A 17,383-nucleotide genomic window follows, 5' to 3' on the forward strand; every position below is an offset into this window, starting at 1 on the left:
ATGGAATCATGTCCTCTGCCAATAGTGATAGTTTGACTTCCTCCCTCCCAATTTGTATCTAACGTTGAGAAAGGAGAGAAAAAGTACCAACGTGATAACGTGCACGTAGAAAATGCCAAGAGGGACCTCAGACGCTACATTTACGTATTCTATCGTGCTTTGTGGAAGACACGGTTTGTCCTAGTTCAAGCATGCTCCATCCATTAAATGCAGGCCTAGACTGTGGAGGGCGGAGGTTGGGGAGCAGACCTGTGTTCAGTGGAGAACTCTGTAGATCACAGGTGTCTCAAGTCCCTGTGCGAGTGGGTACCCAAGTGTCTGAATAAATAAACTACATTGATTTCCTCATGCGTAAGTCATAGATAATACCACACGGAACGTTTCTAAGGTAGAAGAGAAAGAATGGGTACCAACACCTTTTTTTTTTTTTTTTTTTTTTTTTTTTGACAGGCAGAGTGGACAGTGAGAGAGAGAGACAGAGAGAAAGGTCTTCCTTTGCCATTGGTTCACCCTCCAGTGACCGCCGCTGATCCAAAGGCAGGAGCCAGGTACTTATCCTGGTCTCCCATGCGGGTACAGGGCCCAAGGACTCGGGCCATCCTCTACTGCACTCCTGGGCCATAGCAGAGAGCTGGCCTGGAAGAGGGAGCAACCGGGACAGAATCCGGCACCCTGACCGGGACTAGAACCTGGTGTGCTGGCGCCACTAGGTGGAGGATTAGCCTAGTGAGCTGCGTTGCCTGCCACCAACACCTTTTCTAAGAGTGAGTTAAATTCCTTTTCAAATTCTATGTTAATAGGGTAGGTAATGTATATAATATCAAATTGTAATGAACTGTAATAGTTGGCCTTGATGTAGTATTTTATTTAAAGCTATGTCTTCCTTTTCTTAATTTTTTATTTTTTTTGAAGATCTTATTTATATGAAATTCAGGGAGGGCTGGAGGGAGGGAGAGAGAGGGGGAGAGAGAGAGAGAGAGAGAGAGAGAGAGAGAGAATCGCTATGGAGAGGTCTTCCATCTGCTGGTCTGCTACCCAATTGGCTGCAATGGGCAGGCCTGAGCGGATCTGAAGCCAGGAGCCAGGAGCCTCCCCGGGGTGTACCGCATGGGTGCAGGGGCCCAAGCATTTGGGCCCTCTTCTGCAGAGAGCTGCACCGGAAGTGGAGCAGCCGGGACTCGAACCGGCGCCCATGTGGATGCAGGCGCTGCGGGCGGTGGCTTTACCCGCTCCCCCACAGCGCCGGCCCCTCCTGGGAGCCTTTCCCCGTGGGATCCAGCTGTCTGCTGCCATGCCTGGGAAAGCAGAGGGAGACGGCCCAAGGACTCAGGCCCCTGAACCCAGAGTGGAGCACCGGATACAGTCCCGGGCTTCTGCTTCGGCCTGGCCCGGTCCCGGCCTTAGTAGCCACCTGGGGGTTGAACCCCCAGAGGGACGATCCGTGAGAGAGAGCAAGAGGCAAGAGGGCTCGCGATGCCCGGTGCTCTGCTTCTCTCCCCAAGCGGCTCCAACGGCCAGCGCCGGGCCAGGCAGAAGCCAGGAGGCTTGACCTCCATTCAGGGCGCCCAGGAGGCCGGGAGGCGTGGTCCCTGGGTCACAGGCTGGAGAGGCCGCCCCGCCTGCAGCCCTGGGGCTTCGGACGCTGGACGCGGCAGGCAGCGCGGAGGTGCGTCCCGCGGCGCCACGGCGGCCGCCCATGGGGAGTGCGCCTGCGCCCGGCGCTGTGCCCCGGAAGTGGCCCCTTGTGCCCCGGAAGTGGCCCCTTGTGGCCCGCGGCGCTCAGGTAGGAGTCCTCGCGGGTCCCGTCCGCTGCTGCCGGAGAGCCCGCGCGAGCCGTCGGGAGCCGTCCTGGACGCTGCCGGCGGAGCCTGCGGGAGACCCAGCGTCCCCGGGGTCAGGCCGGGCTCAGAGAGGCTGCGGCCCGAGGCTGCCGCGCCGTTTCCCGGGCGCGGTTCTCTTCTTCGGCCCTTCGTGGAAGCAGCGGCCTTCGCGGGCCCCTGTGCCGCCAGCAGACCGGGCCCCCTTGGCGGTGAGTGATGCGGGGGCTGTTGGGGTTTCCCGCTGCGAGTCTTCGCTGCCGGCGTGCCTGTTGCTCTCGGGTCCCGAAGGCGCGGGTGGAGTCGTGGTCTTGCTGTGCGGACGGTCGGTCTGCAACTTTCCCCAGTGTGCGAGCAGCTGTGCCAGAGCAGAGGGGCTCCGTCTCCTCCTGGAGCGGCCCCGCGTTCCCGTCTGTTTGCGTTTTGATGGCCCAGCCGCCCTGCTCGAGACCCCCGAGACTGCTGACGGGGAGGAATAAGAGCGAAAACGCTCGTCTGTTTCCTGGTCTAGGAGGACAGTTTCCGGTTAACTGGCATTTGGTGTGATGTTAGCGCTCTGTGGGTTTTCAGTGAGAGGCCATTGTCAAGCCGAGGTTTACCTTCTGTTCCTGATTTGATGATTCCTTTTTATTTTGATATCGCCAAAGTGGTGGGAGTTTTTGTGAAATAGGTTTTCTGTGTCTATAGGGATACTTTGTGGGCTTTCCCCATGTTTATTCTGTTCTGTGATATATTGATTGTGTATGGTAGCCATCCTTGCATTCCTGGAGTTGCACCCAGCGTGCTAAGCTTTGGTTGTGCTTCAGGAGCGCGTTTGGTAATATTTTGTTAAGGAATGTGACAGCGCAGTCATGACAGATACGTATGTGCCGTTTTCTTTATGATGCATTTGTTTTGGATGTTGGGAAAATGTTGGTCCGAAGGGATGAGATGGAAGATTTTTCCCCTTCATCTCCTTTTTGGAAGGGTTTGCAAATCACGGGTTTTAACTATCCTTCCCACAGGAGTTCTGTGTTAATAGGCTAGGTGATGCATATAGTATCAAGTTCGATATAAACTCTAGTAGTTGGCCGTGATGTAGTATTTTATTTATAGCTATGTCTCCCCCCCCCCTTTTTTTTTTTTTATAAAGTTCTTATTTGTTTATTTGAAATTCGGAATTACATGCAGAGAGAGAGAAAGAGAAAGTAAGTCTTTCATCTGCTGGTCCTCTCCAAATTAGCGCAATGATGGGAGCTGAGCAGATCCGGAGCCAGTATTCAGGAGCCAGGGGCCCGGTGGCAGGTTCTCAGAATGGAGCACCAGATAAAGTCCCTGGCTTCTGTTTCAGCCTGGCCCAGCCCTGGCCTTTGTAGCCACCTGGGAGGAGGGCGAACCACCAGATGGGCAATCACTGAGAGAGAGCAAGAGTGCTTGCGATGCCCCATGCACTGCTTCTCTCCCCAAGTGGCTTCAAAGGCCAGCGCCGGGCCAGGCAGAAGCCAGGAGGCAAGAACTCCATTCAGGACTCCCAGGAGGGAAGGAGGCAGGATCCAAGTACCTGGGCCATCAGCGGCTGCCTCCCTGGTTCCCAACCTGGAGTAGCGGGATTGGAATCGGCTCTTGGGCGCCCCACACTGGACGTAGCAGCATGCAGATGTGTCCCATGGCGCCATGGCAGCTGCCTGTGGGGAGTGAATTTGCGCCCTGCGCTGTGACCAGGAATTGTACCCGTAGGTACATCTCCTGCTCAGCCATCCTCAGATGGAAGTCTGCTCCTCATCTGTTCCTGCCCAAAAGCCTGTTCAAGTCTTGAGGAGCCGTCCTCGATGCTGCTGGCGGAGCCTGAGTGAGACCCAGTGCCTCCGGGGTCAGGCCTGAATCAGAGACACTGCAGCCCGGGACAGCCGCATCAGTTACCTTGCCCTTCTGGAAATGTGTAGGCGCGGGCCTCTTCTTGGGCAGCTTCCAGAAGTCTACCCCTCGGGCCTCGGCTCCTGTTCCAGAGGAGCAGAAACGCTCTTTGGTGAGTTGGGCGCGATGGCCTTGCTGTCGTCACGGGGTAGGTGGGGCCTGGGGTGCAGATAGCAGGCAAGGGGTGTGCATGTGAGGGGTGGAGGGGAGAGGAGGAGGAGAGAGGCGGCCAAGGGAGATTCGGGAGGAGAGAGGAAGGGGGGAGAAGGAAAAGGTGGCGTGAAGGTGGGGTGGCGTGGAAGGAAGGGGAAGGAAGGCGTGTGGGGCAGCGTCGAGGGAGGGCGAGTGTGACAGGAGTGCCGGTGGGCGGGTGGAGGCGGGGGTTGGGAGAGGAAGAACTTTTCCCACGGCCCGGGTTCCATTTTGGAGGTTTCCTGGCCCTGGCTGGAATCAGTCTTGGCCACGTCCGTGAGAAGCGGCCTTGACTCCCGGCCTCTCTTCTCTGGGTGGTTCTGAACTGTAATGTGTGTGCGGGAAAGCTGGCCTGGGGCACTCGAATTAACTTGCACGTAATCCGGTGAATTTTCACAGACTGCACACAAGGACTAGACAGCAGAAGCTTAGAGAAACCCCAGGAATCCCTTTGTGCTCTGTTCCAGCCTGTCCAAGGTTCTGACACCTCATGGTAAGTACTGGATTGTTTTTTCTTTTTAAAGACTGGTGTGAAAGGCAGAGTTACTGATGAGGCAGTGGTGGAGAGAGAGTCAGTGTATGGGTTCACACCCCAGGTGGCTACGATGTCCTGGGGCTGCGCCAGGCTGAAGCAGAAGCCAGGTACTTTATCCAGGACTCCAGTGTGGGTTCGGGTGCCCAAGTCCTTGGGCCTCTTGCTCTGCTTTCCTGGGCTTGTTAGCAGCCAGCTGGATCACGAGTGCAACAACCTGGGCATTTGGGGGTGGGGGCGGGCCGAGCCGTGGCAGAGTGGATGAAGCTGCTGCCTGAAGTAGCAGCATCCCATATGGGTGGTGGTTCAAGTCCCAGCACCTCCACTTCCGTCCCAGCACCTCCGCTTCCATTCCAGCTCTGCTGTGGCCCGGCCCAGCAGTAGAAGAGTACCCAAGTCCTTGGTCTCCTGCAACTGTTTGGGAATCCTGGAGGAAGCTGCAGGCTCCTGCTTCAAATCTGCTCAGGCTGAAAATGGAGAGAAGTGGAGAAAGTTTACAGGTGGCACTGATGGCTTGATGGAAATGAAGGAGTGAGAATGATGCTAGGGTTTGACTTGAGCTGCTGGTGAAATGGTGGGTCAGTTATTGCAGGGGAAGATAGGGGGCCAGAGCAAGAGGTTTCATGGGGAAATCAGCAGTTTGGTTTTGATACATTGAGTTTCCTGTGTGTGTGGTTGTGGTTGTGTAAGGACAGATGTTGATGGAATGGTATGACTTTTTGTTTTAGACGACTGGGATAGATTTAAATCCAGAGTGAATTTCTGGGAGCAGCTATTGCAGTTATGTAGGTGACACGATGAGACTCTGAACTGGGACAGTGGCTGTGCAGGGGGAGGATGTGCAAGGTCTGTGTGAAATAGGACCAGTTGGCCTTAGTGACAGTTCAGTTGTAGCTACTGGTACAACTTAACCAATTGAACTTAGGTAACATTGGTGGTTCAGGATAACTCTTAGTTCTAATGCTTGGTGATTAGTGGTGCCGGCCTGTCAGGAGAAGGAAGAAGGGAGTGAGTGAGCTCAGCCCAGGAGGTGTGGAGTTTTCCGCCTGTGGGCTCTCGCAGGGAAGACACCTGGCAGCCTGCCTGGGCTGTGAGCATGGAAAGGGAGACTCACTGCTCCTAGGATGTCAGATGTGTGTATGATTGCTTTGGAACCTTAAGAGTTGCTGCTTTAGCTTCAGACTTAGTAATCTGGGGTTGCATTGAGAAAAACAGCATTGAAAGAAATGCTCCCAAAGGAAATTAGATATTGCATTCTAGGATCACAACACAGTTAGTGCTTTATGATCCACTTGTTCTGCAATCTTCTACTCTAAAGAAATAAAAATGCAAACAAACATTCACGTGCAAAGATGTTTAAAGTCACCTTAGTTGTAATGAAGAATGGGATAAATGCACAGAAGGTAATCCTCCATGTTAGCATGCTCATTCTAGTGAAGGGGTTATGGTGGCTTTTATCCTCTCCTTTTTGAATGATTGTGATTTACAGTTTTTCAAACCTGAGCATGTCTTCCTTTCTGATGAGGGAGGAAAAATGAAGTTAGGAATAATATATACATGGAAAAGAATAATATATAAGTAAGTAGCAAATTCTGCTGCATCCATAGAGTAAAATGTTAGAAAGCTATTTAGTTTTTTAAGATTGTATGGATGTAAGTAGGTATGTATGTATTTGAGAGGCAGAGTTACAGACAGTGAGAGGGAGAGACAGAGAGAAAGGCCTTCCGTCTGGTGGTTCACTCCCCAAATGGCCACAACGGCTGGAGCTGTGCCGATCCGAAGCCAGGAGCCAGGAGCTTCTTCCTGTCTCCGGCATGACTGCAGGGGCCCAAGGACTTGAGCCATCTTCCCCTGCTTTCCCAGGCCATAGCAGAGAGCTGGATTGGAAGAGGAGCAGCTGGGACTAGAACCGGCGCCCACATGGGATGCAGGCGCTGCAGGCAGAGGATTAACCCACCCACCCACAACGGCAGCCCCGAAAGCTATTTCTTTTGTTATGAAAAGTTTTTAAGTAGGTGGGTAAATGCTTATAAAGTGTTAAGGATCACCTCTTAGTTGAGCCTGTGATTATATGAGCATATACGTCTTCTGTTGGCAAGCTGGCATCAAAAGGGGTTTTCGTGGGATTGATTTTGAATACTTGTTTTCTTATTTTCCAAAATAGTTTTAAATACATTTATTTTCCTTTTTCTTTTTTAATAGATTTTTTGACCTCTCTTTTAACTTGAAAAATTTTGTTCTATTCCTGTTGATGCTACCATTTGAGAAACTACACATATGCTCTACTGTACCAACATACACACATACTTTAGTTTTTCAACTTCTATTTAATAAATATAAATTTCCAAAGCACAATGTTTGGATTATAGCGGCTTTTCCCCCAGTAACATCCATCCCACCCGCAACCATCCCATCCCCCACTCCTTCTCCCATCCCATTCTTCATCAAAATTCATTTGCAATTCTCTTCATGTATAGAAGATCAAATTAGTATATACTAAGTAAAGATTCCAACAGACTGCACCCACACAGACACACAAAGTATAGAGTACTGTTTGAGTAGTAGTTTTAGCATTCATTCACAGAGTACAACACATTAAGGACAGAGATGTTACATGGGGAGTAAGTGCACAGTGACTCCTGTTGTTGATTTAACAATGGACACTCTTATTGATGACGTCAGTAATCACCAGAGGTTCTTGTCATGAGCTGCCAAGGCTATGGAAGTTCCTCTGGAGTTCACCAACTCTGATCTTATTTAGACAAGGCCAGAGTCAAAGTGGAAGTTCTCTCCTCCCTTCAGAGAAAAGTACCTCCTCCTTTGCTGGCCTGTTCTTTCCTCTGGGATCTCACTCACAGCGTTCTTAAATTTAGGTCATTTTTTTCTTTTGCCAGAGTGTCTTGACTTCCCATGCCTGAAATACTCTCATGGGCTTTTTAGCCAGATCCGAATGCCTTAGGGGCTGATTCGGAGGCCAGAGTGCTGTTTAGGGCTTTGGCCATTCTATGAGTCTGCTGTGTATCCTGCTTCCCATGTTGGATTGTTTTCTCCTTTTTAATTCTATCAGTTGTAGAAGCAGACAGTAGACTTGTTTATGTGATCCCTTTGACATTTAATCCTCTCATTATGATCAATTATGAACTGAAACTGATCACTTTAGACTAGTAAGATGGCATTGGTACATGCCACATTGATGGGATTGAATTGGAATCCCCTGGCACGTTTCTAGCTCTACCATTAAGGGTAAGTCTGAGTGAGCATGTGCCGAACTGTACATCTCCTCCCTCTCTTATTCCCACTCTTATATTTAACAGGGATCACTTTTCAGTTGAATTTAAACACCTAAGAATAATTGTGTGTAAATTAAAGAGTTCAGCCAATGGTAATAAGTAGAACAAACAAATACTAAAAGGAATAAAGTAGTAAGGTGTTCCTGGACAGTCAGGACAAGGGCTGATCAAGTCATTGTTTCTCATCTGAGATATTTCTATCACCAAACATTTTCTACCAGTGATATTCAACCTTTTTTTTTTTTTAAGATGTATTTATTTATTCATGTGAAAGGCAGAATTACAGAGAGGCAGAGGCAGACAGAGAGGTCTTCCATCTGCTGGTTCACTCCCCAGATGGCCACAATGGTCAGAGCTATGCCGATTCAAAGGCGGGAGCCAGGACCTTCTGGGTCTCCCATGTGGGTGCAGGGGACCAAGGACTTGAGCCATCTTTTGCTGCTTTCCCAGGCCACAGTAGAGAGCTGGATCGGAAGTGGGGCATATGGGATTCGAACCGGCACCCATATGGGATGCCGATGCTGCAGGTGGCAGCTGTATCTGCTACGCCACAGCGCCAGCCCCTCAACCTCTATCGTTTTTACCTTCAGCTTTTGGAACGTTTTCGGCCGTCATTACTTCCAATATTGCCCCTGTTCCTTCCTTTCTTCTAGTATTCCTGCTTTGTGTGTGTCATACCTTTGTAATTGTCCCATAATCTTAGGCATTCCATTAGCGTTTTCCCCATTTCTTTCTTTGGCTTTTAGTTGAGGAAGTTTTTATTGATACACACCCACTCACGGATTGTCTTCTCTCTAGTGTCTAGTCTGATAATGAGCCCCTCCAAGACATTCTTCGTTTCTGTCTCAGTGGTTGTTTTGATCTGGCGGCCCCTTTTGATTCTTTGAGAGTTTCCATCTATCTGTTTGCATTATTCATGTGGTTCTGTATATCGTCCAATTTTCCTATTACAGTTGTTTTAATAACCCAGTCAGACAGCTCCAGAATCTTTGCCATGGTAGGGCCTGGTTTTGATGCTTGCTTTGTCTCTTCAGACTGCATTTTTCTTGCTTTAACTTTTTTTTTTTTTTTTCTGAAAGCTGGACACAATGTATCAGGTAATAGAAAGCAAAGTAAGCAGGTCTCTTAGTGTGAGGTTTATGTTCCTCTGGGTGGGAGTTAGGCTATTTAATGTTTGCTTTGCTGTAGGTATCAGAGGTTTCATTTTCCTTTGGGGCCTTTATTTTGGTGTCTCACACTCTTTTTTGGGGTTTCCCTAGAAATTCCTTCTTAAATAGAACCTGTGTCTGGTATAGATCTGGAGCCCGGGTGATGTGCTAAAGTATTGAAGGAAGAAAGCATGTATAATCTTAGGATTGAATATTTGGTTTCATTGGCCTACACCCCTAGCCTGTAGCTTTCACAATACTTTTCTAGCCTTTTTCTTTGCTCTTTTATCCCCTGTGTAAGACAGCAAGTCTTCCAGGGGCAGGAGTTGGTTAATTGCCCTTCCCCAAGGTCGATTAGGCTCTAAGGTAGAGTGGTCTCCTTGTTCTCAAGTGGAGAACATATAGGCAGGGCTATTTCAAAATGATGGCCTTTCCTCTCCCCTGCGGTCTGTATATGTATGTGTGGTGTACATGGCCCGTAATTTCTTTCTTCCGTCTTCAGGAGAGCGGCATTTTGGTTGATTGCCTATCTTTGCTGTTGTGAAATGAGCTGCAGTAAATATGACTCTTCCATATGCTGATTTCCTTTCCCTTGCGTATATTCCCCGGGGTGGAACGGCTGGTTTGTCTATATTCAGGTTTCTGAGGTTTCTCATACTGTCTCCCACAGTGGCTATACCAGTTTACATTCCCACCAACAGCGGAGCAGGCCGCCTTTCCCCCCCGACATCCTCAAGGCTGTTGTAGTATTGCTGTGCATTTCCCTGATGGCTAGTGACCCTGAGCATTTTTGCATGTGTTTGTTGGCCATTTGGATTTCCTTTCTTGAACCATGCCTGCGGAAGTCCTTGGCCCGTTTCTTGAGTGGGTGGTTTGTTTTGCTGCTGTTGAGTTTCTTGAAAACCTCTGGTAGTGAATCCTTTACCAGCTGCATACTTTGCAGATAATTTCTCCCATTCTGTTAGTTGCCTCTGCGCTTTGCCGAGTGTTTTGCTTGCAGTGCAGAAGCTTCTCAATTTGGTTTATTGCTTTTTGCCCTCTTCTATTCCTTTCTTTAATCTGTTGTGATTCTCAGCTAGTGGACATCCTTGGTTGAAATGGTCCCCAGAGCCTGTATTTTCTTTGTAGCTATGTGGACGGGATTGGTCCTAGACGTTCTTTCTGAGCCACGGCACTGTCTGCGTATACAAAGGCTGTTGATTTTCTATCCTGCCACTTTACCAAACTCTACTCTGAGTTTCGATAGTCTCTCAGTGGAGTCGTGTGGATCTCCTCTGTATGGAATCATGTCCTCTGCCAATAGTGATAGTTTGACTTCCTCCCTCCCAATTTGTATCTAACGTTGAGAAAGGAGAGAAAAAGTACCAACGTGATAACGTGCACGTAGAAAATGCCAAGAGGGACCTCAGACGCTACATTTACGTATTCTATCGTGCTTTGTGGAAGACACGGTTTGTCCTAGTTCAAGCATGCTCCATCCATTAAATGCAGGCCTAGACTGTGGAGGGCGGAGGTTGGGGAGCAGACCTGTGTTCAGTGGAGAACTCTGTAGATCACAGGTGTCTCAAGTCCCTGTGCGAGTGGGTACCCAAGTGTCTGAATAAATAAACTACATTGATTTCCTCATGCGTAAGTCATAGATAATACCACACGGAACGTTTCTAAGGGCAGAAGAGAAAGAATGGGTACCAACACCTTTTTTTTTTTTTTTTTTTTTTTTTTTTTTTTTTTTTTTTTGGACAGGCAGAGTGGACAGTGAGAGAGAGACAGAGAGAAAGGTCTTCCTTTGCCATTGGTTCAGTGGCCGCCGCAGCCGGTGCACCGCGCTGATCCAAAGGCAGGAGCCAGGTACTTATCCTGGTCTCCCATGCGGGTGCAGGGCCCAAGGACTCGGGCCATCCTCTACTGCACTCCCGGGCCACAGTAGAGAGCTGGCCTGGAAGAGGGAGCAACCGGGACAGAATCCGGCACCCTGACCGGGACTAGAACCCGGTGTGCCGGCGCCACTAGGTGGAGGATTAGCCTAGTGAGCTGCGTTGCCTGCCACCAACACCTTTTCTAAGAGTGAGTTAAATTCCTTTTCAAATTCTATGTTAATAGGGTAGGTAATGTATATAATATCAAATTGTAATGAACTGTAATAGTTGGCCTTGATGTAGTATTTTATTTAAAGCTATGTCTTCCTTTTCTTAATTTTTTATTTTTTTGAAGATCTTATTTATATGAAATTCAGGGAGGGCTGGAGGGAGGGAGAGGGAGAGGGAGAGGGGGAGAGAGAGAGAGAGAATCGCTATGGAGAGGTCTTCCATCTGCTGGTCTGCTACCCAATTGGCTGCAATGGGCGGGGCTGAGCGGATCTGAAGCCAGGAGCCAAGAGCCTTCCCGGGGTGTACCGCATGGGTGCAGGGGCCCAAGGATTTGTCCATCTTCTGCAGAGAGCTGCACCGGAAGTGGAGCAGCCGGGACTCGAACCGGCGCCCATGTGGATGCAGGCGCTGCGGGCGGTGGCTTTACCCGCTCCCCCACAGCGCCGGCCCCTCCTGGGAGCCTTTCCCCGTGGGATCCAGCTGTCTGCTGCCATGCCTAGGAAAGCAGAGGGAGACGGCCCAAGGACTCAGGCCCCTGAACCCAGAGTGGAGCACCAGATACAGTCCCCGGCTTCTGCTTCGGCCCGGCCTGGCCCCGGCCTTAGTAGCCACCTGGGGGTTGAACCCCCAGAGGGACAATCCGTGAGAGAGAGCAAGACGCAAGAGTGCTCGCGATGCCCGGTGCTCTGCTTCTCTCCCCAAGCGGCTCCAACGGCCAGCGCCGGGCCAGGCAGAAGCCAGGAGGCTTGACCTCCATTCAGGGCGCCCAGGAGGCCGGGAGGCGTGGTCCCTGGGTCACAGGCTGGAGAGGCCGCCCCGCCAGCGGCCCTGGGGCTTCGGACGCTGGACGCGGCAGGCAGTGCGCAGGTGCGTCCGGTGGCGCCACGGTGGCCACCCGTGGGGAGTGCGCCTGCGCCCGGCGCTGTGCCCCGGAAGTGGCCCCTTGTGGCCCGCGGCGCTCAGGTAGGAGTCCTCGCGGGTCCCGTCCGCTGCTGCCGGAGAGCCCGCGCGAGCCGTCGGGAGCCGTCCTGGACGCTGCCGGCGGAGCCTGCGGGAGACCCAGCGCCCCCGGGGTCAGGCCGGGCTCAGAGAGGCTGCGGCCCGAGGCTGCCGCGCCGTTTCCCGGGCGCGGTTCTCTTCTTCGGCCCTTCGTGGAAGCAGCGGCCTTCGCGGGCCCCTGTGCCGCCAGCAGACCGGGCCCCCTTGGCGGTGAGTGATGCGGGGGCTGTTGGGGTTTCCCGCTGCGAGTCTTCGAGTCTTCGCTGCCGGCGTGCCTGTTGCTCTCGGGTCCCGAAGGCGCGGGTGGAGTCGTGGTCTTGCTGTGCGGACGGTCGGTCTGCAACTTTCCCCAGTGTGCGAGCAGCTGTGCCAGAGCAGAGGGGCCTCCGTCTCCTCCCGGAGCGGCTCCGCGTTCCCGTCTGTTTGCGTTTTGATGGCCCAGCCGCCCTGCTCGAGACCCCCGAGACTGCTGACGGGGAGGAATAAGAGCGAAAACGCTCGTCTGTTTCCTGGTCTAGGAGGACAGTTTCCGGTTAACTGGCATTTGGTGTGATGTTAGCGCTCTGTGGGTTTTCAGTGAGAGGCCATTGTCAAGCCGAGGTTTACCTTCTGTTCCTGATTTGATGATTCCTTTTTATTTTGATATCGCCAAAGTGGTGGGAGTTTTTGTGAAATAGGTTTTCTGTGTCTATAGGGATACTTTGTGGGCTTTCCCCATGTTTATTCTGTTCTGTGATATATTGATTGTGTATGGTAGCCATCCTTGCATTCCTGGAGTTGCACCCAGCGTGCTAAGCTTTGGTTGTGCTTCAGGAGCGCGTTTGGTAATATTTTGTTGAGGAATGTGACAGCGCAGTCATGACAGATACGTATGTGCCGTTTTCTTTATGATGCATTTGTTTTGGATGTTGGGAAAATGTTGGTCCGAAGGGATGAGATGGAAGATTTTTCCCCTTCATCTCCTTTTTGGAAGGGTTTGCAAATCACGGGTTTTAACTATCCTTCCCACAGGAGTTCTGTGTTAATAGGCCAGGTGATGCATATAGTATCAAGTTCGATATAAACTCTAGTAGTTGGCCGTGATGTAGTATTTTATTTATAGCTATGTCTTCCCCCCCTTTTTTTTATATAAAGTTCTTATTTGTTGATTTGAAATTCAGAGTTATATGCAGAGAGAGAGAGAGAGAAAGAGAAAGTAAGTCTTCCATCTGCTGGTCCTCTGCAAATTGGCTCAATGATGGGGGATGAGCAGATCCGGAGCCAGTATTCAGGAGCCAGGGGCCCGGTGGCAGGTTCTCAGAATGGGGCACCAGATAAAGTCCCTGGCTTCTGTTTCAGCCTGGCCCAGCCCTGGCCTTTGTAGCCACCTGGGAGGAGGGCAAACCACCAGATGGGCAATCACTGAGAGAGAGCAAGAGTGCTTGCGATGCCCCATGCACTGCTTCTCTCCCCAGGCGGCTTCAATGGCCAGCGCTGGGCCAGGCAGAAGCCAGGAGGCAAGGACTCCATTCAGGACTCCCAGGAGGGAAGGAGGCAGGATCCAAGTACCTGGGCCATCAGCGGCTGCCTCCCTGGTTCCCAACCTGGAGTAGCGGGATTGGAATCGGCTCTTGGGCGCCCCACACTGGACGTAGCAGCATGCAGATGTGTCCCATGGTGCCATGGCAGCTGCCTGTGGGGAGTGAATTTGCCCTGCGCTGTGACCAGGAATTGTACCCGTAGGTACATCTCCTGCTCAGCCATCCTCAGATGGAAGTCTGCTCCTCATCTGTTCCTGCCCAAAAGCCTGTTCAAGTCTTGAGGAGCCGTCCTCGATGCTGTTGGCGGAGCCTGAGTGAGACCCAGTGCCTCTGGGGTCAGGCCTGAATCAGAGACACTGCAGCCCGGGACAGCCGCATCAGTTACCTTGCCCTTCTGGAAATGTGTAGGCGCGGGCCTCTTCTTGGGCAGCTTCCAGAAGTCTACCCCTCGGGCCTCGGCTCCTGTTCCAGAGGAGCAGAAACGCTTTTTGTTTGGTGAGTTGGGCGCGATGGCCTTCCCGTCGTCGCGGGGTAGGTGGGGCCTGGGGTGCAGGTAGCAGGCAAGGGGTGTGCATGTGAGGGGTGGAGGGGAGAGGAGGAGGAGAGAGGCGGCCAAGGGAGATTCGGGAGGAGAGAGGAAGGGGGGAGAAGGAAAAGGTGGCGTGAAGGTGGGGTGGCGTGGAAGGAAGGGGAAGGAAGGCGTGTGGGGCAGCGTCGAGGGAGGGCGAGTGTGACAGGAGTGCCGGTGGGCGGGTGGAGGCGGGGGTTGGGAGAGGAAGAACTTTTCCCACGGCCCGGGTTCCGTTTTGGGGGTTTCCTGGCCCTGGCCGGAATCAGTCTTGGCCGCGTCCGTGAGAAGCCTCTTAGACACACACTTGAGTGTCCTGCAGGTACTGCAGACTTCCTGTTCCATTCAAACCTGCTCCACACATTGCACTGATCTCTGTATTGGCGGCTCCATCTGACTTGCCTTCCAAGTTGGCAAGCTTGGCAGCACCCTCTTTACCAGCATCTGTCTCCTAGTAGTCACCGAATCTATGTCAGTGGTGGCTCAGGTCCTACACAAGCCCTCAGGCCGAGGCTGCCTGCTGCCAAGTCTCATTGCTCTCCGGATTCTTTCTTCCAGGCTTTTCTGCTTCAGGCCTGCATACCACCTGCATTTCCCTAGAAAGCACAGGGGACTGTCTGATCTTTTCTCATCTCCTCTTGCATACTTTCAAAAGCCCTAATCCCTTAGGGGGGCATTCCAAGGCCTTGTTCTCAGGTCTGTTCACAGCTTCCTTTTCCAAGCTGCACAGCCTCTGCTTCTGTCATGCCAGACTTGCCACTGCTCTGCAGATAGGCAGCCACTACTTGATGTTCCTCAGTGTTTTCAGCTTGAGAAAGTCGTAGCCATGTTTCAAAATATCCAACTCAAGGGTCTTCCTTCTCTGTGATACTTTTCTCTCATCCTCCCAGGCAGGGATACGTTTCCAGAACTTGCATAACACACTGCTTATCTTCGTAAAGCGCTTAACCCATTTTATCAGCATGTATTTGCTAAATACCTGTATCTCATAGAAGACTGTGAGCTTGTCCAGGGCAGGCCTTTTCTCTCTGCTTTCATTCCTGTAGTCCCTGGTACACAGTTGGTATTCAGCCTATGCAGAACTAACAATACACTCACTGGTGGGTCTTGGGACAGGAACTGATGGTTTATGAAGGGTCTGGTCTCAAGAACAAGGGCACGAGGGCCAAGGAAGGAGACAGCAACAGAATCAGCATTCTTGAAGCACTTTCACTTGTCAGGGTTCTTAGTGTACCATCGTCTCATTTCTAAATAACAGCACAAGGAGGGAAAGCAAGAGTTTTATTTAATTATACCACATTGTACTGTTTAATCCTCTTCAAAGCTCTGTGAGGAAGGCACTGCTGATCCCCTTTGAAATAGGAGGCTAAAGGAGGTGGGGACCTGCCCTAGGCCATATATCAAAAACAGTAAAGCCCCAGTTTAAAACCTGCTCTGCTGTGTCCCTCCTGGGGTTGGAACCCCAGGTTCCAGTAGTTCTAGAGGTGGCGTATCAGAGAGGTGTAGCTCATAAAAACCAGTGGTACTTTTCTTTTGGGCTTGTCTTTGTATGGAGCAGAACCACAGGGACTTGTCCCATGTTACTAAGGACCCTTCTTAATAACTCTGTGGCCTCATGCTGTGATTTGTTAATATAGGTCCTGTGTCCTGGTTCCCACCAGTGGTCATCTTTCTTTGAGCTATCGGAGGAGTCTGAGGTGGGCATCTTGCCACCCGGGGACTGGAACTGACTTTTGAGAGGGACCCTTAGGTATGAAAGGAGATTTGCTGGTAGGGTTAAGACCAGAGGGCTTGAGGGGTCCACAAGGTCCCTGGCGATTAGTCTTTGTTTCTTATTTATTTATTTCAAAGGAAGAGAGAAATATTTCATCCCTTAGTTTACTTCCCTAGTGCCCACAACAGCTGGAACTGTATCTGAAGCCAGGGCCTGGGAACTCAATCCAAGTCTCCTATGTGAGTGGCAGGGATGTAAGTACTTGAGCCTTCACCTGCTGCCTCCCAGGGTGGATTAGCAGGAAGCTGGAATCAGGACTTCAGCCAGGACTTGATCCTGGGCACTCTAACATGGGCTGTGGGGATTCCAGCAGTGGCTTAGCCACTATACCAGAAGCCATTCCTTGGTTGGTCTTCCGTTCCCTCCTTCACAGGGTGGCTGGCTGCTTGGGAGGGGCTTACATCACCACTGCTAACAGGGCCTGCTGCATAATTTTGTGAGCACCTTGTTCCTAAGGCAGGGATAAAGTGCCACTAAAGGTACTAAGTCATAAAGCTCTTTCCTTTCTCCCGCATACCTCCTTGGCTCAGCCTCATGTTCTTTGGACTCGCTTATAAACCGAGGATTTTGAGTCACCACCAGCAGAGGTTTACACCCAGTGAAGGCCCTTCTGAGTACCAGCGCTGTGTGATGGCTCCTTTGTGACCCTGTAGGCTGCGCCCGTGAGGTTGGCCTTGGCTGCTGAGTATAATCCATTGGCTGTGACTGTATAAGATTACATTGTATTCCAACATAAGCGGTTGCTATTTTGTATGATAATTCGGCTATTTCACCATTAAAGCAATGCTGCAGGGAGCAACGTGGATTATCCATACCAGAGCATTCCTGGAACTGTTTTGATGACTTGTGTTAGTTCAGAATCACTAGGTCTTTGCTAGCATTCTGCAGTAGGCAGTGGGGTTGCAGGCCAGCTCGCTCCCTAGCACAAGGCTGACCGCGTTGAAATTTACACAGGTGTTGAACAGATCTCCGCACCTGCAGTGTGGAAAAGACTAGAGCAGTGCACTCTTGTGCCTGACTGCCCTTCTTTCTGCCTCTTTGCTTTGTACATTATTAAATGTGCTCTCAAACCTCTAGGGCTCACAGCTGAAAATAAAGTAGGTTGGAGGACAGTCACAGACAGCACTGTCCACTCACCAGGCCCAGGTTGTTTCTCCTTAAGCACTGTACCAGATGCCCTACTCCACCCATTAATAACTCTTGTCCTTTCCGAGTTGTTAGCTGTGTCATAAAATTTCTAGATTTCTGAGGGGTTTTGTAAATCTTAAAGTAGAAGATAAGAACTTTTGCTGCCAGTGTTTTGGCTTAGCTGGTAAAGCCGCCCCCAATGATACCAGCGTCCCATATGGACGCTGATTCAGATTCCCAGCTCCACTTCCAATCCAGCTCTCTGCTAATGCACTTGGGAGGGCAGCACAAGATAGCCCCAGTGCTTGGGCTCCTGCACCCACGTGGGAAAGTCAGAAGAGGCTCCTGGCCATTGTGGCCATCTGGGGAGTGAACTAGTGTATGGAAGACCTCTCTCTTTCTCTTTCTCTTTCTCTTTCTCTTTCTCTTTCTCTT

The 17,383-nt window shown here is 51.1% G+C and overlaps 1 protein-coding gene across 4 annotated transcripts in view; it reads left to right on the top strand.

Moving 5' to 3' along the window:
- The window catches only part of LOC149124944 (uncharacterized), a 99,423-nt gene extending 85,456 nt beyond the window's left edge, over window positions 1-13,967 (top strand). Inside the window, exons 4-7 of one of the 4 annotated variants that reach the window (XM_089302204.1) lie at window positions 451-764; window positions 3,534-3,822; window positions 4,302-4,395; window positions 13,681-13,967. Coding sequence is in view for 1 of the 4 variants with exons in the window: in XM_089302205.1 (XP_089158331.1) it covers window positions 1,697-2,029; window positions 3,534-3,677 (477 nt within the window). In the remaining 3 variants the exon portion in view is untranslated. Of the gene's footprint in view, window positions 1-450; window positions 765-1,684; window positions 2,030-3,533; window positions 3,823-4,301; window positions 4,396-13,680 lie in introns of those variants that run through there. The other 3 variants (XM_089302205.1, XR_016211781.1, XM_089302203.1) reach the window with 3 other exon arrangements.
- The last annotated feature ends 3,416 nt before the right edge of the window (window positions 13,968-17,383 follow it).

Source organism: Oryctolagus cuniculus, chromosome 8 (genome assembly GCF_051225735.1).
Source record: "Oryctolagus cuniculus isolate XC-2025 breed Fujian yellow rabbit chromosome 8, ASM5122573v1, whole genome shotgun sequence".
Classification (NCBI taxonomy): Eukaryota; Metazoa; Chordata; class Mammalia; order Lagomorpha; family Leporidae; genus Oryctolagus; species Oryctolagus cuniculus.